This window comes from Lampris incognitus, chromosome 13, assembly GCF_029633865.1.
Source record: "Lampris incognitus isolate fLamInc1 chromosome 13, fLamInc1.hap2, whole genome shotgun sequence".
NCBI lineage: Eukaryota > Metazoa > Chordata > Actinopteri > Lampriformes > Lampridae > Lampris > Lampris incognitus.
Window position 1 is genome coordinate 4,207,881 of NC_079223.1, and position 25,158 is coordinate 4,233,038.

Sequence of the window (25,158 nt, forward strand, 5' to 3'; positions counted from 1 at the left end):
GTTGCTCCTGGGAATGTGACTTAATTTAATAATTTCCTGCACAGTTCTGGTCATTTATAGTTAGAAAACATGGAACATATACTTAAAATTGGTTGTATGTGACTTTTATAAACCAAAACGACCAAAATGTCTTCTGCTCATCTAAAATCCAAACCACCAAGAAGAGGTTACAACAAAGCCTCGCCTTTTCCTGAACCAGCTACTCAACAGGTGGTTGAGGCTAATACTGATAACACACTCAATGCCAAACCTTTGAAAACTATGACGGACTCCCTGAAAGCTGACATCTTTGGTAAAACTGACTCTTTGTCTTCCAGTCTCCGCTCAGAGATTTCCTCTGTCCGAAAAGAAGTAAGAGTCGATAGAACCATTACAAGAAAAGGTCGAGCAACACGGGCAAACTATGCTAGAGCTTGAGCAAGCAGCTACAGACCATAGCGGCCAGATAATGGAGTTGGAGGCTACAGTTAGCAAGCTGGCAGCTCAAGTTAAACATCTGGATGACGGATGCGAGGACCTGGAGGGGAGATCCAGAAAAAATAATATTCAGTTGGTGGGCCTACTGGAGGGGTTGGAGGGAGTTGATCGCCCAACTACTAGAAGAAATATACTTCACCCGGACAGCCCATCATACACTGCGGGACAAGCCCAAAGAGGGAGATGCACTCCAACGATTTGTTGTAAGATTACACTACTTTCACATTCGCAATAAGATTCTACGTCAGGCTGGGAAACTCTCTTCTTCTCTTCTACTGGGGTAAGACCATTTCCATCTTTGCTGACTACGTGTCCACTGTCGCTAAAAATCAGACTGTTTCTGGCAATGTTAAGCATCAGCTCCATTCATGTTTGGGCATCAAGTTTGGGCTGCTGTACCCGGTAGTGCTCAGAATCACCCTGGCGAGTGGAGACACACACAGCGGTTTGAAGATCCTGCCACTGCCAGGTAAGTTTATCAACAAAACCTTCAAGAAAGCAGTCACTCCAAGTAATGTGTGAAGAGACACGGGTGTGCTAGCAGAGCTGGCTAACCTAGCCTACACTTGCTTGTTTACCTTGACCTGGACTACATATCCCGCTATGTCATTGTTGCCTTCGATACTAACGGATGACTTCCTTAACTTGGCAATCTATTGGTATCCTGTTACCAAGGTTCTGTTAATTTTGTACGTTTACAATCATTTGATACCAACACAGTTCTCTGGTGGGGTAGCTGTAGGTTATATGAGTTGACTATGATGGTGATGGCTATGGAAGGGATAAAGTGATTTGTTTACCACAAAGGGTTGTTCTAGTTTGTGTTTTTGTTTGTTTTTTGTGTCTGCTTGGTAACATGTAATACATTCATTAGATAGTTATCCATGAGTGTGTCTATAATTGGGCTTCATTCCTTGCTTCTTAAGATGTTGCTATGGTTTCACTTAAAATAACACAGCAAGATGGAAGTGGGCTAAAATTTTGTAGCTGGGATTGTAGAGGCCTTAGTAATCCTGTTAAGTGTAGCAAAGTACTGCATCATCTCCAACACTTGGGTGCCCAGGTAATTCATCTACAAGAAACTTATCTTAGAGTTTCTGATCAGACCAGATTTACAAGTAGTTGGCTTGGCCATCCTTACTGTTCTTTATTTCAGGGTAAATCTAGAGGAGTAGTTATTATATTGCACTAGTCAGTTCCTTTTGTATGTTCAAATGGGATTGCAGATCTAAACGGTAGGTACTTAATTGTAAGTGGTAAAATGTAAAACACTCCAGTGCGTCTTGTTAATATTTATGGCCCAGACTGGGGTGATGATGGCTTTTTTAAACTTTCTTTTCCACTCTACCAGATATATGCTCACATTTCCTTATTTTAGGAGGGGATTTCAACTATTGGCTGGATTGTAAACAGGACCACTCCTCCAACCGGAACTGTTACGTCCATGACACTCTTACTCATATAGATGGGTTTTTTTTTTATAATAGCATTCTCCCATCGGTAAAGTCAATTTCATGTAATGCAATAGTTATATCTTAAGATGCCCAAGTATGAATATATATTTAAAGGATCTGATAATAACCGTGCTCCAAGGCGTTTCAACAAGCATTTACTTTCAAATGAGGACTTTGTGGAATTTATTTCAAAGCAAACAGATTGCTTTTTAGTGTAAATAAGACTCCCGATGTGTCCGCGTCAGTGTTATGGGAGATTCTGAAGGTGTATATCAGAGGTGAAATAATGTCTTACAGTTGTTTTGAGAGGAAAATTAAGAGGGAAAAACTTATTGAATTAACAAAACACTGCACAGCTGGACACAATTTATGCCACCTCTCCTTCTCCAGATCTATATAAGCAGCGCCTCTCCTTACAGGCCGAGTTTGAGGTTTTAGCTACGGATCATACATCGGAAATGCTACTGAAATCCAGATATACTTATTACAAGCATGGGGATAAGGCCAGCAGATTGTTAGCCTATCAGCCGTGACAGACATCATCATCTCACCAAATTTGAACTTCAGGCTTAACAATTGATCCTAAGAAAATTAATGATGAGTTTAAAGATTTTTACTCATTGGTGTATACTTCTGAAAACACAGCTGATTCTTCGCATTTGGTTAGTTTCTTTAATTCACTTGATATCCCCACCATTCACGCTGATTTTGTCGATGATTTGGAAAGAAAACTTACTGTTGAAGAACTCACTACAGCAGCTAATTCCATACAATGTATTAAATGTACAGGACCAGATGGCTATCCTGACGAGTACTATAAGAAGTTTTTACATAAATTAGCCCCCATCTTAATTGATATGTTTAATGAATGACTTGAATCTCTTAAATTGCCCCAGACCTTCACCCATGCCTTAATCTCCCTTATTTTAAAAAAGAATAAGGACCCTCTGTCCTGTACCTCGTTTTGTCCCATCAGCCTGCTGAATGTAGACTTTAAATTACTATCCAAACTCTTATCTTTGTGCCTTGACTCTACACTTCCATCATTCATCTCCTCTGATCAAACAAGTTTCATTAGAAATAGACATTGCTTTTTTAATCTAAGACTGTTATTCAGTACAATTTATAATCCATCTACCTTCACTGCTCTAGAAGCATTGGATGCCAAGAACGATTGTGATCACGTGAAATGGGGCGATCTCTTTCATACTCTAGATAAATTAAACTTGGCAAAAAATTTATTACCTGGGTTAAACTGTTCTATTCCTCTCCTCAAGCCTCGGATAGAACAAATAATACTCAGTTAGAATACTTTCCTCTCCATATGTCCACCAGACAAGGTTGCCCTTTGAGCCCCCTGCAGTTTACCGTCACTATTGAGCCCCTCGCCATTGCGCTTCGCTCTAACCCCAGCATCACTGGGGTAACCATGAATGGCACAGAACAGAGGGTCTCTCTTTATGTGGACGACCTTCTTTTGTATATTTCAAATTTATCTGACCCTTCTTATGAAAAATGTCATCAAAAATTAATAAACAAAGCTCATGAAGAAAACCAAACATTAATAAGAGTTTTCAGCACAAGCTTACAGTGCTCAGCACAAACATATCCAAAGCTATTTTCTTCTTTAGGCCAAGTCCACAATAATCTGGAGAAATTGGAAAATTCAGTTTTCATGTCAAATGGGTTGTGATTTTTCAATCTACACTAGTGTTTTTAGATCGTTTTTGAAAAGTTTGCCATCCATACTGAAACACTAAATTAGAAGAAAAAAAGCTTAAAGCTAGAATGCGGGACTTTTACATATAAATGAGTGTCTGTGACATTCAAGCCCTTGCCAAATGAGTTCACACAATGATGATCAAGCCCATCTGTATTCTGCAGTATACCAGAGTTTTAAGTCTGGTGTCGGTGGCGACATTCCTGTGCTGCATTCCCGCGCTGGTGCACGAGAGGTGATGCAAAGTGATGCGTTTTTCATCAATCAGCAATGACTGTTTTGCCAGAACTGAACTTCCGTGTGACAAAAGCGTTCGCATGCCTCTGACTGGCGTGCCATCAGGGCTTTCTGCCAGAAAGCTTCTGGGTGTGGGAACAATGGTGGAAAAACCTAAGAAGCATCCAAGAAAAGTTTCTGATGCTCTCGAGAGAAAAGGAACTCTGCGTTCAGAGGAAGGATTAAAGTAAAAAAAAAAAAAAAAAAAAAAAAACGTGATCAGCGGCAAGGACAAACACTGATATCCATAGGTGTAGCTTTTCCTTGTTGGAGAGTGCTGAAAGAAGTGAAGTAATTACTGTCACTGCCAGAAGCGGGTGACAAAACCTCCACACTACAGGTTTAAGTCTATTCTATGTAGCATGCACAGGCCACCTGACATGATAATCATATGGCAGCGTTTACAAAAAGCTCCATTTTCCCCATCCACACTACAACACCATAGCTTTCAAATTTACCCACTTTTGAGTGTTTTTGAAAAAATATGTATGTTTTTATGATCGAAAACAACAGCTCAGTGCAAATGGAAGCCCAAAACAGAAAATAGAAGATGTTTTCAAATTTGTCCTTGTTAGTGTGGTCACAGCTGTAAGGCTGGACACATGAAAATACTGTTAACTCAAGAGAACTCACAAATACGCACACATCTAGGATCAACGTGTGTCCACATGCAAATGGACACGTCCGTGCATATATTATAAAGAACCTTTCCTGGCGTTCTCTGAATTGACATGATAATAAATAATAAAACTTAAAGAATTCAAGTCAAAAATCAAGATGATATGTCTTACCTTTGGCAGAAATGTCCATGTCTGCCCCTTCTGACCGTGCAATCATTTCTTCGCCTCGCTGCTTCAGGGTCTCATAGGAGGGCTGCAGTTTCTCCAAGTCCACATAGACAGCTTTATTCTCAGCAATCTGCTCCCTTATCTTGTCAACCTCTACCGAGATGGAGGGAGGCTGGCGAAGGCGCTCGGCAATTCTTTCCAGGGATTCCAGCATGGGGTCAATCTTATCATGGAACTGGTAAAGCAAAGGAAAAGGACACAGTGAAAAAAAAAACACACTTCAGGTCAGGTTTACATCTACAAATAGAGAAAAGTGGAGAAAATAACCACTTCTGACACACATTTGTATAACATATGGCTCACAAAAAGATATATTGCTTTAAAAAAGACTTTTGAAAAAATCACATGTCATATATATATATATACACACATATACACATATACATACATACATACACATACATACATACATACATACATACATACATACATATACATATATATATATATATATATATATATATATACACACACACACACACACACATATATATATATATAAAATATAGTGCATCCGGAAAGTATTCACACCTCTTCACTTTCCCCACATTTTGTTATGTTACAGCCTTCTTCCAAAATGGATTAAATTCCTTTTTTTCTCATCAATCTATATACAATACCCCATAATGACAAAGCAAAAACGGTTTTGTAGAAATTTTTGCAAATTTATTAAAAATAAAAAACTGAAATATTGCATGTACATAATCATCCAAAGGAGTTGAATCAAGTGCAACTGGACTTGGTATATATCCGTGAAGACGTTTCGCGTCTCATCCAAGAGGCTTCCTCAGTTCGTGCCTTTCCAACTAGACCAAGCTAGTCTGACTGGCTGGTGATGAAACGCAGATATTTATCCTCTTTGGAGTCGTTATCAGCGCTATAGATGTCCATTGCTCTTTGTGTTCCGACGTTTAGCAACGCTCATCGTTATCAGAGGTATTGATATGCGTGGCTCTTTGTGATCCGATGTTTAGTGGCGATGGTCGTTGGGGGTGTATGTACATAAGTATTCACACCCTTTACTCAGTACTTGGTTGAGGCACCCTTGGCAGCGATTACAGCCTCAAGTCTTCTTGGGTATGAAGCTACAAGCTTGGCGCACCTATATTTGGGGTATTTCTCCCATTCTTCTCTGCAGATCCTCTCGAGCTCTGTAAGGTTAGATGGGGAGCGTCGCTTCACAGCTATTTTCAGGTCTTTCCAGAGATGTTCAATGGGGTTCAAGTCTGGGCTCTGGCTGGGCCACTCAAGGACATTCACAGACTTGTCCCGAAGCCACTCCTTCGTTGTCTTGGCTGTGTGCTTAGGGTCGTTGTCGTGTTGAAAGGTAAACCTTCGCCCCAGTCTGAGGTCCTGAGCACTCTGGAGCAGGTTTTCATCAAGGATCTCTCTGTACTTTGCTCCATTCATCTTTCCCTCGATCCTGACTAGTCTCCCAGTTCCTGCCGCTGGAGAACATCCCCACAGCATGATGCTGCCACCACCACGCTTCACTGTAAGGATGGTATTAGCAAGGTGATGAGAGGTGCCTGGTTTCCTCCAGACGTGACGTTTGGCATTCAGGTCAGAGTTCAATCTTGGTTTCATCAGACCAGAGAATCTTGTTTCTCATGGTCTGAGAGTCCTTTAGGTGCTTTCTGGCAAACTCCAAGCAGGCTGTCATGTGCCTTTTACTGAGCAGAGGCTTCCGTCTGGCCACTCTACCATAAAGGCCTGATTGGTGGAGTGCTGCAGAGATGGTTGTCCTTCTGGAAGGTTCTCCCATCTCCACAGAGGAATGCTGGAGCTCTGTCAGAGTGACCATCGGGTTCTTGGTCACCTCCCTGACCAAGGCCCTTCTCCCCCGATTGCTCAGTTTGGCTGGGCGGCCAGCTCTAGGAAGAGTCCTGGTGGATCCAAACTTCTTCCATTTACGAATGACGGAGACCACTGTGCTCTTCGGGACCTTCAAAGCTGTAGACATTTTTTTGGACCCTTCCCCAGATCTGTGCCTTGATACAATCCTGTCTCGGAGGTCCACAGACAATTCCTTTGACTTCATGGCTTGGTTTCTGCTCTGACATGCACTGTCAACAGTGGGACCTTATATGGACAGGTGTGTGCCTTTCCAAATCATGTCCAATCAATTGAATTTACTATAGGTGGACTCCAATCAAGATGTAGAAACATCTCAAGGATGATCAGTGGAAACAGGATGAACCTGAACTCAGTTTTGAGTGTCATAGCAAAGGGTGTGAATACTTATGTACATGCAATATTTAATTTTTTTATTTTTAATTAATTTCTACAAAACCTTTTTCGCTTTGTCATTATGGGGTATTGTGTGTAGAATGATGAGGAAAAAAATGGAATTTAATCCATTTTGGAATAAGGCTGTAACATAACAAAATGTGGGGAAAGTGAAGGGGTGTGAATACTTTCCGGATGCACTGTATATATATAAAAATATAAAGTCATATGTCATTAAGAAAATAGTCATGCTAGCTTTTGTGGCACCAGACATGGCTTACTTGAACTCTTAACATCATTAATTCATTTTCAAAGGACAGCTATCATACTTTCATTTTTGTCTCATACCATTTTCATTTCTTTGCAACTTGTGGAAGTAATATTTGTCTGAAATGTTAAGATGAATGGAGTGAGGAGGGATCAATGATTTAAAAGCATCAATAACACCATGGACACAGTTTGAGTTCACTGCAGTGAAAAAATTGGGAGTGTGAAATGCAATTATTACCTTGTAAAATCTCTTCAAGAGGGATGTAGTTCACCCCAGTGGAATCACATATACAGTTATAAGGTCACTTTCACTGAGGAAAATGACCACCAGCTAAAAGAAAGAAAGAAAGACCCAAGTAGATTTCCAGAGACCAAAGAAGTGTGTCTCACCTGTGTGGATTTGGAGATGGCCTCGTCCAGAGTGGCAGCTCTCTGCTTGACATCTGCTTTGAGCTGGGTGTACAGCTGGTCGGTTACTGTGTACTTCTCTCTGATGGGCTCCCCTTCCACTGGACTCAGCTCCAGTAGCTGGGGACCCGTCTTATTCATCTTGTCAATATGTGGCTTGTGCTCGGCGATTAGCTCTCTCATTTGCTGTAGCAGATTGACATTGTCAGTGAACCAGTATGTTACTTTTTTTCTTTACTTACTGTTGCAGAAAGGTTGTTTTTGAATTAAAAAAAAAAGGTTTTAGTGAGTATGTGGACTAGCTGACTTCGTACCCTGAGTTCTTCTTGCTGCTGCCTGAGAGTTTCATATTCAATGGCAGGTGGATGCAGCTGACTAAAGGTCATCAAGGTCTCCTGAAGCCAGGGGCACAACTCCTCATAGGTCTCCCAGAACTGGCTGACTAGAGACTGGGCTCGCTCCAACTGCAGACAACGCTCTGAATTCAGCTGACTAACAACACCATACTTGTCCAACAGAGTCTGACTCTTGTCCTGATGATAAAATGAAAAAAATTAGTATTTTCATTCATTTTTTATGTCAGAGGGGAACATTTTTAATGATGACAACTTTAGTTATTTAGATAAACAGGTCAGTCATTCATGTTTGAAATGTTCACTGAAGAGCTTTTTTTATTTTTACCATCAAGGCTTGTTTTTCCTCCTGGTTTTTGCTGTTCACGAGGGCCTTGCCTGTTTTCACAATCTCATCCACAGTGTCTTTATGTCTCATGATGTCCATAGAGAGGACCTGGAAAAACCGGTAGAGGAAGTTTGGTTTGACTTGTACAATAAAAGGGCAGACACAGCCGCCACAGAAACCACCATGTGTACAGTACGTTGTCTGGTGCTGGCCTGTGTTTCTCTTCACAGATACAGCACCACACACTGACCTTCTGTGCCTGGAGCTGAGCAGTGGTTTGGTCTTGCTCCAGCCTGATCTCGCTCATCGACGACAGCTTCTTCTCAGCCTCAGTCAGCCAAGCAAGTTCACCATCTGCTGCTTGTTCAAACTGCAAACAAAGAACAAGAATAATCATTTTTATAAATATATGCAAAGTATACTGCATTACTGCATTGAACGGGCAGTGCCATTACATTGCTGAAAAAGTGGCTCTTAGTTTCACGTCTGGTGATTTTCATTAATAGTAATAAAGAAGGTGCCTACAATAGAAAATAGAAAATATGAATGAAAGAGCAAGAGAAAATGCAGTGGTGAATTAAAATCCCACGCTCAAAACACATTATTTTTTTCCACTTAGGTCTCCTTTGAGAATGACATCAGCTCAATCATAAACATCCCTTGGTAATAGTCCTCTGGGATACGCTAATTTACCTGCTGTGACTTCAGTATGTCGGCGTTTATCTGGTCGACATGCTGGGTAATGGTGTCACGAACAGTCCTGTACCGCTCATTATCCTCAGTCACCATCTTGTCCAGACCCTCACGAGTGTGCCATGGGACCAGATCCAGGAGAGAACTGCTCAGTTCGTTCAGTTTATCCAGCAGGGGCTTTTGCTCTTTTGACTCCTTCAACAAGACCTGGACAAGATGTCATGACATTTAATACGCACCAGTCGCTTCAACAGCGTGAAAGCAGCTTAGCATATTTGAACTGTACAAAGTGGAAAGACCTCCCATTCACACAAGCTTACTCTCTGTCGGTCTTGTGCGTGAGTGAGCTGCTCTCCAGCCGGTTCTTGGGCAGCAAAGGCACTGATCTCAGCTTCTACTTTCTCCAGCCAGGAGCTGAGCTGCTCATGAGTACACTGCAGCTTGGTAGAAAGAGTCAGAGCCCGCTCCAAGGTCTGCGACACGTTCCCGCTCATGGCACTGATCTCAGCATACTTTGTTTTGATTCCATCCAATTTGCCCTGAATGACAACAACCTCATCACCTTCAAATAAAGCAGAGTGATAAGGAAATGTTAACATGAGTAAAGTGTTGATTTCTTTCATGGCACTGAGAGGTAAAGTGCAACTCTCAGTAATAATGACAACAGCAATAAATGAGCGCTACAAGTGCAAGTCACACCAGTCAAGCTCTGAAGAGAAACCAACAACATAAGCTGCTTTTAGGCAAAGTACACCATTCATTACTCTGGTGGTAATGATAAGTTAATCACCATATCAAGGATGCATGGTTTTGTACCTTTCAATTGAAGGAATAATATTTATTCAGGAAGTGATGCCAATTTTGTCTCCCTACATTCTGGCAGTCATAAGAAAGCGATACCTGTTGTTTGCTTCAGTAACTCCATGCCATTAGAGATGGCTTGGTCCACACTCTGTTTTTTCAACTCTATTTCACTTTGCAAAGCCTGAAAATAGAAATCACACATCAACAGATATCCTTAAAACTCCATTCGGTAGTGCAGTGATTTCCAACAATGCTAATTCAAGGTCAAATGAAGCGGTGCTCAAATGAGACAAAAGTATGAAATGAAGCAAATGAAAGACAATGAAGACAACCCAAATAGAATAACAACTTAATGTTAGGCCAGAGGAGTGTGTACCCGTTGTTCTGCAAGCTGCTTTTCAAGAATGTCTGCTTTGTAGTCTTCCATAGCCACCTCGCTCAGCATAGTGTGCACCTCATTGAGCCAGTTCATGAGGGCCACCTCATCCTCTCCGAAGACCTGGGCATTTGCCAGAGCCTGCTGCAGCATCTCAGCCTTCCTTCTGCAGCGCTCCTGGAGCTCTATAAAACCGGCCTGGGTAGCATCCAGTTTTGCCTGGACCAACTCTTTATCATCCACTGAGCTCACGGCTCTGAGCATCTGTCCCAGGCTGACCGCCTGATACAGGTTTTTACTGTGATTCATAATGTCCTCCTCTAAGGCCTGATCACAATGAGTCGACACAAACCACGAGAATACCACGCAAACACAAAACACAAGCACACAGACGCAAAAAAACATACACAAAAAACACAATGGACATGAAGGAAAAAATGAAACAACAAAATGGATAACTAAAATCACAAGATCAAAGTAAACACGAATAAAATGGACAGAAAGTAATCCAATGAAAAAGAAAAAATGACTTGACCCCAAATGGTGATGAACTCAGATGATCTTGTGTTACCTTGTGCTGGGAGATCTGCTCTTCCAGTTTTGATGTCTCGGTGCCGATGGGTTCAGAGTTCGCCAGGTGTTTCTCTGTGGTGGCCAGCCATTCAGACAGGGGCTCCAGGGTTTCATGGAACTGCTGGGTGACTACCAGGATGCTCTCCAGCTGCTTGTGCCTGTTGAGATTATAAAAAAGAGAGGACATATTAACAATAAGTCCCCCTTCAGATCTGTAACTTGCACACAGGAAGTAAGTTTCATTCAAAACTCCAAGACCTCTTCAAATCTGTAACTTTTTCATTCAAAAACCCAGTGACTGGGGTGTCTGGGTAGCGTGGGGTTCTATTCCGTTGCCTACCAACACAGAGGTCGCCGGTTCAAATCCCCGTGTTACCTCCGGCTTGGTTGGGCGTCCCTACAGACACAATTGGCCGTGTCTGTGGTTGGGAAGCCGGATGTGGGTATGTGTCCTGGTGGCTGCACTAGCACCTCCTCTGGTCGGCCAGGGCGACTGTTCGGGGAGGAGGGGGAACTGGGGGCAATAGCGTGATCCTCTCACGCGCTACGTTCCCCTGGTGAAACTCCTCACTGTCAGGTGAAAAGAAGCAGCTCATGACTCCACATGTATCGGAGGAGACATGTGGGAATCTGCAGCCCTCCCCGAATCGGCGGAGGGGGTGGAGCAGCGACCGGGACGGCTCGGAAGAGTGGGGTAATTGGCCAGGAGCAATTGGGGAGAAAAAAGGAGGAACCCCCCCCCCCCCAAAAAAAAAAAGTGACTGACAAAAGATGCTTTAGCAGCAAGTTAAATGTTAGGGGACAAAAATTAATTCATCTGCATGGCTCAATAGGTGGGAAAAACAAAGTAAAATCAGCTTAGGACATGAACCTTATGTGTTGAGTTATCATAGACAACTGGCAAACTGTTTTGTAATTTCTTGAAACCCTTTAATTCAATCAACTCAATGATTAATCCTCAAACTGAGCCTTTGGCACATGTTGACTATTGCAAATCCCTTTAAATCTCCTCCTAGAGTCACAACTCCCTGACTGGCTAACAAACTAATGTGGAGAAACTTTTTAACAATCACGGTTTTTGCCTGAAACATATGAAGCCCATCTAATCCAGGAGACTAAACTGCTCTTAATGGATAAAGTGTAGGTTTCAGTGTCACAGGAGTACACCGAGAGACAGTTGCAGGTGGCGGGCGATACAGACCTGTTTTCAGCCTTCTTGAGAATGGTGTCCCACCTCTGCCCCAGGCTTTCGATCTCTTTTGCAACCTTCTCCTTATCCACAGACTCTGCCAGTTCTGCAACCTTCCCTCCCTCCTTTTTAATAAGCTCTACCGTTGGCTTACGGTCATCCAGCAGTCTCTGTAAGAGCTGTCACAGGCAGACAAAGGAGAAGAATTATTGCACTGCTTAATCGTGTTCTCACTACGAGGACTGCTTCATGGCATAAAAACATAAATTTAATAGTCACAAATTACGTGTCTGTTGAAATAAAAGCTTTCAGGTTTGTTCCGCATACATCTTTGACAATGGACGGCTATAAAAACAAATGGATGTCCAGGATAATTTGGCACAAACTGTCTAAAGATAGAGTAGAAGGCTAAAAAAAAAGCACAGCTGGAGTGTCTACATGCTTGCGTGTTTGTGCATGGGTATGCACTCATATATGAACGTGTCTATGTAAAGACTCATATATGAACATGTCTGTGTAAAGACTTTTCACAACATGTTGGTAATAGAGTGCACAGATCCAGTGATTCTCTCTTGTTGACTGTGCCTTGGTCCAGGACAAAGAACTACGGTGAGCCTGATTCAAATTCACATGTTCCCAGACTCTGAACAGCCTCCCAGTAAATATGAAAACATGCAACACTAGTAATAATAATAATAATAATCATAATAATAACAGTAATAATAATAACAGTAACAATATAATGATAATAATAATAGTAATATTAATAATGACAATAATAGTAATAATAATGATAATAATAACAATGATAATAATAGTAATAATAATGATAATAATAACAACAATGATAATAATAGTAATAATAATGATAATAACAGTAATAATAATGATGATAATAATAATAGTAATAATAATGATAACAATAATAATACATTTTCTAAATACTCAAAGATACTGTACATCAGAGCTTTTAAAATCTACTTCAAATTGTTTGTTTTTAGATGTGTTCCACTTTTACCGTTTTTATTGTAACGTTTCTTTTTTAAGGTTTGTGTCGCACTCCTGTAAAGCACATTGTATTACATTCATTTATGTGAAATGTGTTGAAAAATAAAGTTCATTATTAATTATTACATTTGTTTATGTGTTTTGGCCAAATGATGCGAGCTTACTTTCTGCTCCTGTATCTGGGCCTTGACCACTTTGAACTCTGCAGAAGGAGCCTTTTGATTGGCCACCAGTTCCTCTGTGTCCGTCAGCCAGCTGAGCAGGGACTCCAGAGCATCCTGAAACCTCCCACAATGCAAAAGGGCTTCGTGCAGCTGGGCTGAACGCTCAGCAATCTACACAGCAAATGTTAAACATGTAATATTTAATGTAATGAGCCATGTAAAACTGTTCCGTAGTAATACAAGGAAAAATAAAAGTACTTCATATTTTTGAGATCTAATGTTAAAACAACCAACAAAAATTCTCCACTTTTGCTTGACCTTGTTGGGCTATGTACTGTGAATGCAAATGTAGACCAGCTAGAACAGGTCTACATGACAACGAACCTTTTTGTTGAGGGTATTCCACCTTGTGTTGATGTCCTCCAAGTCGTCCTCGAGAGCCTTGGTGCTGGTGCCTTTGGCAGCATTCTGAATGAGCCCCTGGCCAAGCGAGTTGATGTCATGAAGCTGTGTCTGAAGTGGCTCGATCTCCTCTTTCTGAAATACCTGTTGTCAAATTGAGTAAAGCAAAGCAGACAGTTTATACAGACTCAGATGAGACCAAGACAACTCCCTACCCTTCATAATAAGAAATGTGGGTAAAAGAAATATGAGGTACAAAGAGTCCTGAGGAATGGTTACATCAGCATCATCTTGAGGTTAGAAACAAAGGTGACATAAACAGCTCAGCTGCTTCTGGGAGCAGACAGTACAGCTATCAGTTAAGGCACAGCTGTGCAGCATCACAGACACAGACTTCCAAGATGGACTAGTGGGCTAAACCTAATTCAGCCACCATGTAATCTGATATGCAAGGAACACGCTGAGCCAGCAGCCTGGACACACTAATCTGAAGGGACATGCGTAGCCATCAAGTGAAACTTGTATTGAATGGTTGAACAAACACCAGAAATAATGGAGAGGGGCTATTTTTGGTCACCTGCGGAGGGAAATAACCCATGGGGTTCATGTGAGGACACACAGCTATGGCATTCGGTAAGGTCTCACGCTCTCCTGTGTGTTGGTATGTTTGTAGGTTGCCATTAGGCAGACAAGCCTCCATTGATTGGAGGAACTCATCCAGGTCCTCCATACTGTATTTGGATGCATTGTGCTGCACGCTAGACTGTTGTGACTCCAGACAGCTGTCAGCCAGCAGCAAAGGGTTTCTATTCGTCTCCGGCTGCGTCACTACCACACTGACCAACTCACAGTCCTCCTGAGATGACACATCCTCTAACAACTCTGTGGTGGACAGCTCATCATAATCTGTTAATGTCCTTGAGCGCCACCCAGAGCTCCCATTTGGTATCCTCGAGGCTGACCCTGATGATAACCTGCCCATGGAGTATCTATAGTCTCCATTGGTGATGGAGTCCTGCTCACGCAGGTCTATCATGTAGGAGTCCCCTTGTTGCGACTCCTGGACAAGGCTGCTACTATGGTACAGTGATCTAGACAGGTTATCTCTAGCAGGGGAGAAAGGGAACTCTTCTTGCCCTGAACTGAGTGACCGTCCTGGTTTTAGGTCTCCAGACACATGCATGGCCTCTGAGGAGGAAAGGCTCCTGGTACCAGTGCCTGGTCTCCTGTGAGATCGATTGGCATATCGTTCCTTCTCCACAGTTGGACTGTACAATCCCGAGTCCTCTTCAGATGTCAGCGAACTAGTCATACTCCGTCCCCTCCTGTCACTCACTACTCCCGGCCTCTCCACGCTCTCTGTACACAGGGTACCACTGCGGCTGGCGTATTCGCCTAAATTAGTTGGGGCGAAAGTCCGCCATGAGCGACGATGATGAGGTTGGTCCTTCTTCTCACCTCCCTGAAGACGCGACTTGGACAACAGTGTATCTGTCCCTCTGATAATGTCACCGTTGAGTTTGAGTCCATCAAAGACAGCGCGCTCATCCAGTGTGGCCGGTTTACGGGTTCGCAGCTCAAATGCACTGGAAGAGGCGAGACCTCCATTTCCACACAGGCTACTGAGGTCCAGTGTGCGGTGAGTGTAGGGCAGAGTGCCTGTGAAGTGGCGTGAGGACAGGCTGCCTTTAGAGCCCGAGTCTATCTGCTCATTGAGGCGGACAGTGTCATAAATGGACCTCTGTGGCACATAGCAGTCATCAATGTTCAGGTCCTCCTCCTCCCCCTTCCCCACACAGGAGGGGTTCTGACGGAGACAGTCTGGCCTGCTAAGAGGCTTCCCCATCTGAGAAAATTGTCACTATTGACTGACAATAAAGCAGTGCTTAGAGAGTAGTAATATGCTCTCGGGTAAGTGCTCCTTTAATCAAACAGCATTTGCAACAAAAAGTGTGCAGCAACACACATGCCTCTAATCTGCACAAGAAGCAGTTGTGTAAAATAAGAGTGATATTTTTCTTCCTCGAAATTAAATGGAAACAAATAAATAGGAAAAGGTTTCTTAATCGTTACTCCGCATTTTAAATAAAAACTGTTCCTGGAGATTTTTTTCCACATAATATAGTACCACATAAGTACTACAACTGCTAATCGAAATAGAAAATATAAAGGTTTCAAAAAAGACCGACAGCATAAAAACCTAAACAAAAAGACTTTAGAGCAGCGTTGGAATCAGTTTCAGGAGTAGTAATCCAGTTGTTTATCATGGTCACCTATCCTTTAAAAAATATATTCTTTATGACTCCTCTATGAACAGTGTCAAAACTTCATTATTTGTCCGCTGGTCCAAAAGTGCTTCTTCTTTCCCTGAAAAGCCATCGAGCATCATCCACATGAGCGGAGGAAACTCTTCAGTGCAACAACTGTACGTCCACAGACAAATCCAGTGGAAGCTGCAAAATCTATAAGCAATTTTAAGGAGAGCCGGTACTCCTGGATAAACAAAAAAGCCTGCCCTTTCTCTCTCACCGCTCCCCTCGCAATGACAGACGCCCTCCCGGCAGAGGGTTGCATGCCCCGCCCCCCGCTCATTATTCCCACAACATCTGCCACAACTCCATTTGTGCGGAGGGGCTGAGGGCTGCTCCGGCACATGTTGATTGGTGGACGTGTGACCCTTTTTTTTCCCTCTTAATTCCCTGACCCCCCCCCCCGTACACACACCCCGCCCCCCTATCCCTTGTCTGCTTGGCCTATATGACTTAACTTCTGAGCCATCTTCTGCATCGTGACACGGTCACTCACTTTACTTTCCCTCTTCGACTAGGGGGAGCGGAGAGGGGGACCCATACGCACCAACGTTTCTCCTTTTAAAAAAAGGAGAAAAAAAAAGAACAATCTCAGACCTGCAGCCAGCAGCGGCTCCCACTCGGATGACATCAGACCATGCTGAAATAGATACATGTTTTTCCCTCTCTCTCTCTTTGCCCTCTGTTTTCCTCTTGCGGACGGTTGCCGTGGACCCTGCAGATATTGTTAATTACTGTGGAATGTGGAGGAGGCACAAGACCCAGGTAATTTAACACCCAACAGCTCTGCCAAGTTCATGGGGATTTTTTTTTTTTTATACGGCCAGTGACGGGGGAACAGGAAGCGAGGAGGAGAGTAGCAGAGATAATGACAGGATTGTACTGATGTTGCCTAGATAGGGTGTATCGTAGTAGAGTGAGGTAAGGAGGTGAATAATCCCAACTTGTTTCTCCGTGTCCGGGGGGCGGACTGAAACAGAATGCTGGAGGGGATGAATAAGCAGTTAAAGAGATCTAGTGGGATTTGGAGATGAGATTCGGTGACTGAATCCCACACAGTTTTTTAAGTAATCCGGTCATTGAATTAAGGGGGGGGGCAAATTATTCATCAAGTCCTTCCTTCATAGCTCTTGCAGGGACCCTCATCCAGACACCCGTCCTTGTAATCGATTTATGTCTAAGAGAAAATTCAGGCCCAATCACGGGCAGACATTTCTCTGTGAAGTTTCTGGACAAAGCCCCCTTTAACAGCACACAGCAGCACCCACCAGCCTCTCCAAAGAATGGCTGCAAATGACACACCATGATCGAGGGTGCAGGATTTTTCCCTTTCAAAAAGCTCCTCTTGCTTGCAGATAAGCGAGACACTGCTTGAGATGTGCTAGGACACTACAGCTGTCCAACCATCACCAATACATCCATACGTGTCTCCTGCTGGTATACAAAGGTTCGTGTTTGTACTTTGAGGGCTAGGGCTGGCATGTGTCATCGCCATGCAGCAGTGAGTGAGTAATTTTATGTGGGCTCCCCGATGGCACATTTTCCCCTCATCAATGACAGGAATAACTACGGTGTGATTCAGAAGAGAGAAATTCCTTCTGGAATCACAGGAGACACTGATGTAATGTCTGAGTACTGAAGAAAAGACACCCACTCGTCCCATGTACCTCACGACCCCCCGTGGATGATGGTCAGTAGACTCTCCTTCCAGGCTGCACATGAAGATATACATTACGCCAGAACCTCCCGGTTGGAACACCCGCTCTCTTACTCGGAAAACGGCAAGAGTAAAAGCATCGCGCAAGTGAGGACGTCCCTCTCAAACCGTGACCTAAAATGGTAACAGCACGTGAAACGAGCTGATCTCAGCCCTGTCTTTCTATGTTTATTACTTCCCCGGGATTTGCCAATAGAGCCTGGTAATCTACACGGCCGCGGGCCTAATCAACACAACACAGCAAGTAACACGACTACACGCAGTCTGTTGGCATCGGGAGATAAAACTTGAAACTAAATAAAGAAATGACCTAAGTCTCAGTGCTGCTTTGTTATTTTTGATATTCATTACCAACGTGCTGAGCACAGAGAAGTACTGATGCGACCGAGGGCGATGGGGACTTTCCCCTGGTGGTGGAGGCTGTGCAGACTCCCTCCACCCAGAACGGTGATGGGGACAAAGAGGGATAAAGAACAAGCACTGTGACCAGTGTTGCTTGGCAACAATTTAAATCAGTCACTTCTTTGACGGTTACCCTATCAAAACCTCTTAAATTGGGGCGTCTGGGTGGTGTGACGGTCCATTCCATTGCCTACCAACATGGGGATCCCGGTTCGAATCCCCGTGTTACCTCCGGCTTGGTCGGGCGTCCCTACAGACACAATTGGCCGTGTCTGCGGGTGGGAAGCCAGATGTGGGTATGTGTCCTGGTCAGTGCACTGGCGCCTCCTCTAGTCGGTCAGGGAGTCTGTTCAGGGGGAGGGGGAACTGGGGGGAATAGCGTGATCCTCCCACGCACTACATCCCCCTGGTGAAACTCCTCACTGTCAGGTGAAAAGAAGCGGCTGGTGACTCCACATGTATGGGAGGAGGCATGTGGTAGTCTGCAGCCCTCCCCGGATCAGCAGAGGGGGTGCAGCAGAGACCGGGACAGCTCGGAAGAGTGGGGTAATTGAGGAGAGAAAGGGGGGAAAAAAACAACAACAAAAAAAGACGTTTGAATTAAGATCCAAAAACACAGACAGGCTACAAGCAGAGCACAAGATATGAAATCTCCTTTGACATCTTAGGCCAAATGACCAAACTGCATGCTGGGATTTACTGTGTGACTACACAATGTCTCTATTATTGAGGGGGGGAAAAGAACCATACCGAATAAAATCCCTTTGGCCTATATCTTTAAAAATGTGTCATTTTGCTCATATGGTGCTGTTTAGTGTGTGTAAATATAGCAGTGCGAGCTATGAATAAATAACTGTTATAATTTCACTTTAAAACGGGTTAATCCTCTCATCAATTCTGCAGGAATTTACAGGCTTTTACACACTTAACATGTGCCTGCAAGTCAATCTAATGGCTTTTTACTCTTTATCCCACACCGATGCTGACGATGGCCGTAACAACTTGCAGACTCAGTATATAGCTGGTACTACAGCAGAGTACTACAGCAGACGGAAGTACTACAGCAGACGGAAGTACTACAGCAGACGGAAGTACTACAGCAGACAGAAGTACTACAGCAGAGTACTACAGCAGACGGAAGAGTACTACTGCAGAGTACTATAGCAGACAGAAGTACTACAGCAGAGAGAAGCCAAACAAACACTGGTTTTTATGTTAATGAAAAGATCGTCTGTACGTCTCAATGAGAATAGGGTTTGCAAACATGCAGACCACATGAGCCTTGAGTTGTTTCTTTTTTGGGGGGGGGGATTTCCCCCCCTTTTTCTCCCAAATTGTATCCGGCCAATTACCCTACTCTTCCGAGCCATCCTGGTCGCTGCTCCACCCCCTCTGCTGATCCAGGGAGGGCTGCAGACTACCACATGCCTCCTCCCATACATGTGGAGTCGCCAGCCACTTCTTTTCACCTGACAGTGGAGTTTCACCAGGGGGACGCAGTGTGTGGAAGGATCATGCTACCCCCCCCCCCCCGCAACTGGTGCCCCGACCGACCAGAGAAGGCGCTACTGCAGCGACCAGGACACATGCCCACATTCGGCTTCCCACTGACAGACACGGCCAATTGTGTCTGCAGGGACGCCCGTCAAGCCGGAGGTAACACAGGGATTCAAACCAGCGATCCCTGTGTTAGTGGGCAACGGAATAGACCGCTTCACCACCCAGATGCCCCGGTTTGTGTTGTTTCTACACTCACACTACAAATAAGACAGGCCTAGATGAAGACCCGGCGGCAGTACTTGCAAAGATTACAAAGTCAGAGATGTAACCCAAACACCATGGCAGCGGAAACCTTCCGTCTATGATAACATCCATGAATAAAAACCTAATGTCAGATGCACATTTACAACAGTGCACAACAATGGTCATTCAGGTAGCAAATGTTTTCTCCAGACAGAGCCGCGTAACTTCTCCAGCTCTGTGAGGCGACTGGCTCGGTGCCGTCTGCCTTTGTCAGCCAAGCAAAGTCAAGTCTTATCACCTCGCATTTTAGCGCCGGGCTGACTTCATGGAAAATAAAGCTGCAGTGGACCCTCACTGTGGCCCTGGATAAACAAATGTTTTACGAAGGCACATTCCAAAAGTGTCACCAGAAAATCTTGAAATTTGCTCCGGGCTAAAACGCATCATCAAAGAGGGCAGAATCAGAGCCGGGCCGCCGCTAATCACAGCGTTTAGGACGCGATTAAGAAAGAAAAAAGGTTTCCTTCAGAATGGCAGAGGAGCAGGACCCTGTACCAGCTTGATTACCAGGACCACTGAAACAAGTAATACCCTGCTGGTAACCACCTGGCTCCGCTCCCCCTCCCCGTACCCCCCCTCCCACACCCCACACCATCGCTCACTGGCCTCAGCTCTTTTGTTAGCAGCAGATGCCCTGAACCAGCAACCCCCAGAGGACTGCCCCGAATGTAGCCAGCATGCCTGGTAAAGAGCCCCATTTAATCCGCATCCATATAAGGATTTATACTAAGACAGCAGCATGCAAAACAGTTATTATAAATACCCACAAAATGAGAGGCAAGAAATCATCAATTAATATAAAAACTTGGACAGGATTTAGACACGGGCCTAGATTAAAAAAAAGAAAAGAAAAACGGTGTGCATATTCTAACTCCCACTGTTATAATGAACGGACGGTGTTTTCCTTTTATTTTTTTTGTAATTTTCCCTCTTTTTTCTCCCCAACTGTATCCAGTCAATTACCCCACTCTTCCGAGCCGTCCTGGTCTCTGCTCCACTCCCTCTGCCGATCCGTGGAGAGCTGCTGACTACCACATGCCTCACCCATACATGTGGAGTCACCAGCCGCTTCTTTTCACCTGACAGTGAGGAGTTTCACCAGGGGGGCGTAGCGTGTGGGAGAATCACGCTATTCCCTCCAGTTCCCCCAAACAGGCACCCCGACCGACCAGAGGAGGCGCTAGTGCAGTGACCAGGACACATACCCACATCTGGCTTCCCACCCACAGACACAGCCAATTGTGTCTGTAGGGACACCCGACCAAGCCGGAGGTAACACAAGGATTTGAACTGGCGATCCCTGTGTTGGTAAGCAATGGAATAGTCCGCTACGCCACCTGGACATCCTCTGCGTTTTCCTTTATAAAACGTTTATGATTATACAATAGTACTCAAATTTTTCTGGAAAGTGTTTCACTTCATAAACAGCTAAATGTTAGCAGTGTAAGAGTATTGGGGACCTTCAAGACACTTTGTGTACTGGTCCACAAATCATCATGGCACTATGACAGTACCTACAGGGAGGGTATGAGGCCTCGCCTTGACACAAACATGGTGAGCTTTCAAAATCTTAATTTCAACTTAACTTAAAATGTAGCCCACCTATTATGGCAAATATTCTAAGAGCGAGAAATTCATTTGGAGGCTGGGGTTGCTTTATGGGTAATAGGAGACAGTTTGTGAGCATTTAAATCCCTCTGGCACAAGTACATCATCAAGTCTGATGGTATGACAAATGAAACTTATCCCAGAACCAAAACAAGGCATATGGAAATATAATGTGAGACTCACAATGCAGTCATTGTAGACACTGTTGTTTCATATTTTTCTGATATTTCACTATACTGTTTAACATCAAACAAGTGAAAGAAAAGTGTACATTTGCCATACATTTGTATATGAGCATGAGCATATTTTTTTTGATTGTGTTGACATACCTTGAAGGTCTCCAGCTGTTTGTTGATAACCTCTGTCTCCATGCCAACTGCACCCTGGGACTCTTCTTTATTCACGGCTCTATCCAAGTTTTCCATAAAGTGCTCAAGTTTAGAGTACAGCTCCTCGAGGTTAGTGAGAGCATTCCCCACTTGTTCCTCTCTGCCTTTGGCTCTGTCCAACAGTTTGCCACATTGCTTACTTAAAGCGTCCAGGTCTCTCTTCAGGCCTAACAGGTCTGGTGAGGGTTCAGTCTCTAGCATCTTCTTACAGCTGTCCCCAGCATTTGCCGTGTTTGTCATCAGCTCGTGCAGCTTAGCCAAAAAGCTCTGGATGCTGTCCTGCTGTTGTTTAAGAGTGGCCAAGTCACGACCTACTGGCTCCATGCCATCCAACTCATCATCATAGTCTGTGAATCGTGTAAACATCTCACGGATGTTGTTCTGAAACTGTCCAATACCCTGAAGCTTACTCTCTAAGTTTGAACAAGTCTCCTCTACTTTCCTGCTCAGAGACCCGTAGTCTTTATCCAGAGAGTCAGCTTGCAGTAAAAGGTCTGTCACTCCATCAGCATCTGGGGCCTCCAGCACAAGGTTCTTGGCTAGGCTCTTCAGGTGCTCAACCTGGTTCTGCACTCCCTCTAAGCTCTTTTGTTGGGCTTTCATGTTAGTCAAGTTCTTGTTGCTGTACGCCTGCACTCCCTGTGATTCATATGTGTCTACCTGCTTCTTAGCTCCCTCAATGTAACACTTTGCCTCTTTGTGAGTGTCATTAAAGTCCTTCAGAGTTTGTGAGATCTTCTCCAGCGAATCCCTCTTGCGCTGAAGGCCCTCCATTACACTGTCTACTCTTCTGCCAATGCCTCCCTTCTCCTCTTTGACAGCTTCGGTATCTGCATTGGCTACCTCAAGAAGGCTATCTGCAGCTGCGTTGAGCTGTTCCACCATCCCTCGATGTTTGTCCACATCCTTCTGGAGAGCTTTCAGCTGAGAGAGGGAGCTCTCTACTGCCACAGGATCAACAGCTAGTTTGATAAGGCCCTCACTGGCCTCACACTCCTGGAGCCAAGAGTTAAGCTTTTCTGCATGTTCCTGGTACTTCAGAGATCTCTGCAGAGCACCCTGAAGTTTGTCACCCTGGTCCACTGAACTCTTTTTTACTTCTTCCCAGTTGGAGCAGAGGGCAGAGAGTTGCCCTTGCAGGGCCAACTTTTCTGCACCATCAGTGTTCTGCAGAAGCATTTCCCCCTCTCCCATGATGGTGTTATAAGATTCCTCATGTTTGCTGAGGGTCAACTGGAGAGAACTGTGTTCTTTGAGGCTCTCTCGTAAGGTATCTACATGTGCAGAGATGGACTGATGAGTAGACTGCTCCTGGAGCTTCTCATTCAGCCAGGCCTGGAAGTCTTTGGAGGTCTGATGAAACTGCTGCGAGGTGGTGAAGGTAGAGTTCAGCTGCTGGATCTGCTTCTCTACAAGGGAGAGACACAAGTGATAGACTGATTTTATACAAGTGTAATAATAATTTTATTACAACCACATTATTCTAGCTCCTAATATTATTTATGTAAGAAATATATTTATATTTATCGCTCCCAGAAACTATTTTGAAAATGTAGTTAATGACATCTCTAACTAAATATATTAGAAACCACAAAATAATAAACAAAATAAACAAAACGTGCTTCTTTTCCTTTCATTTTTGAAAGTTAAGTATAACTCTATACAAAAGTATCATAACTATATCAAAACTAAGCATAAAGAACAATGCAGTGGGAAAAATCTCACAAGTTTGAGCATATTATTTGTCATGTGGCTAATAAAACAATCTAAAACAATGTAATATGCACTCTCAGTTCATCTTTTGATGCATGCTCAATAATCCAGGTAAGGAAATCATAGAACGGTGAATCGGTTCATCTGGACAAAACTTTTACTGGGAGAAACGTTTCATCACTCATCTAAGTGACTTCGTCAGTCTCAACTGACTGCAGGTATCCTATCCTTATAAACAACACAGTGGCATAACGACCCAAACCAACGACCAGTTTCATATGCAAATTGCTGTGACCATTAACTAGAGTTACAATGGCCATGTGCACTATTCACAGAGGATTGGGGAATAGTTGCAATCACAGCATTGTAAGATGGTGACACATGTGCTCTTAGACACCCCCCTCCCCTTCGGTTCAGGGATGGTCCTTCCCTCTTCACACAGATGGCCTCTTTGACTCCCCATTCAAACCAGCGTTCCTCCCTATCAAGGATGTGCACATCCTCATCCTTGAAAGAGTGGCCACTAGCCTGTAGATGGTGTAGACTGTGGAGTCCTGGCCATACCACATTTCACCGACCACATTAACTCTTTGGACAACCACATCAAGTTCACCAGGAGGATGTGAAAAATGACAGGTTCGCCTTCTTAGACTGTGAGATTGTAATTGGCGATGGGGACATTTGATTGTTGATGTTTACCGTAAACCAACACATACTGATAAGTACTTAAGGTTTGACTCTCATCGTCCACTGGAACACAAACTAGGAGACATTAGGCCGCTGTACCACCGAGCTGACAACGTCCCCACCGACACAGCGTCCAGAGAAGGGGAGAAGTCCCACACTAAACAAGTCCTGGTTAAGTGCGGTTATCCTAACTGGGCGTTTGTCAAAGCCTGGAAGACACCGAAATAGTGCACCAGCTGATCGAAGAGAGGACAACAGCTGTCTAAGTGTAAACTAGTGGTAGGAGTGTCGGAAAAGCTGAGACGTGTATTTTCCAAACACCGCGTCTCAGTTGCTTTCAAACCCCAAAACACGCTGCGCCAGAAGTTGGTCCACCCCAAGGATTGGGTCCCCCGGCACAAACAGAGCAATATAGTGTACGCTGTTAAGTGCCAGGAGGATTGCTGTGACTTGTACATTGGGGAAACTAAACAGATGCTGGCCAAGAGGATGGCACAACACAGGAGAGCTAACACGTCAGGCCAGGACTCCACAGTCTACACCATCTACAGGCCAGTGGCCACTCTTTCAAGGATGAGGATGTGCACATCCTTGATAGGGAGGAACGCTGGTTTGAATGGGGAGTCAAAGAGGCCATCTATGTGAAGAGGGAATGACCATCCCTGAACCGAAGGGGGGGGGGGGCTAAGAGTACATCTGTCACCATGTTACAAGACTTGATTGCAACTATTCCCAAATCCTCTGTGAATAGTACACATGGCCATCGAAACTCTAGTTAATGGTCACAGCTATTTGCATATGAAACCGATTGTTGGTTTCGGTGGTTATGCCACTGTATTGTTTATAAGGGTGGGGTACCTGCAGTCAGCTGAGACTGAAGAGGTCACTTAAATGAGTGATGAAACGTTTCTCTCAATAAACGTTGTGTTCAGATGAACTGACACTTAAAACTGCTCTT

At 44.0% G+C, this 25,158-nt stretch overlaps 1 protein-coding gene across 1 annotated transcript in view; it reads right to left on the minus strand.

Annotated features, from left to right (window-relative positions):
- Positions 1 to 25,158, minus strand: part of dst (dystonin) — a 171,739-nt gene that overhangs the window by 26,261 nt on the left and 120,320 nt on the right. The window contains exons 58-71 of the mRNA XM_056292248.1: positions 21,741 to 23,209; positions 13,555 to 13,716; positions 13,171 to 13,341; positions 12,011 to 12,177; positions 10,808 to 10,967; positions 10,237 to 10,563; positions 9,957 to 10,041; positions 9,377 to 9,618; positions 9,057 to 9,263; positions 8,614 to 8,733; positions 8,364 to 8,471; positions 7,997 to 8,215; positions 7,665 to 7,868; positions 4,719 to 4,950 (exon numbers count right to left, since the gene is read on the minus strand). Coding sequence (XP_056148223.1) covers positions 4,719 to 4,950; positions 7,665 to 7,868; positions 7,997 to 8,215; positions 8,364 to 8,471; positions 8,614 to 8,733; positions 9,057 to 9,263; positions 9,377 to 9,618; positions 9,957 to 10,041; positions 10,237 to 10,563; positions 10,808 to 10,967; positions 12,011 to 12,177; positions 13,171 to 13,341; positions 13,555 to 13,716; positions 21,741 to 23,209 — 3,873 coding nt within the window. The remainder of the gene's footprint in view (positions 1 to 4,718; positions 4,951 to 7,664; positions 7,869 to 7,996; positions 8,216 to 8,363; positions 8,472 to 8,613; positions 8,734 to 9,056; positions 9,264 to 9,376; positions 9,619 to 9,956; positions 10,042 to 10,236; positions 10,564 to 10,807; positions 10,968 to 12,010; positions 12,178 to 13,170; positions 13,342 to 13,554; positions 13,717 to 21,740; positions 23,210 to 25,158) is intronic.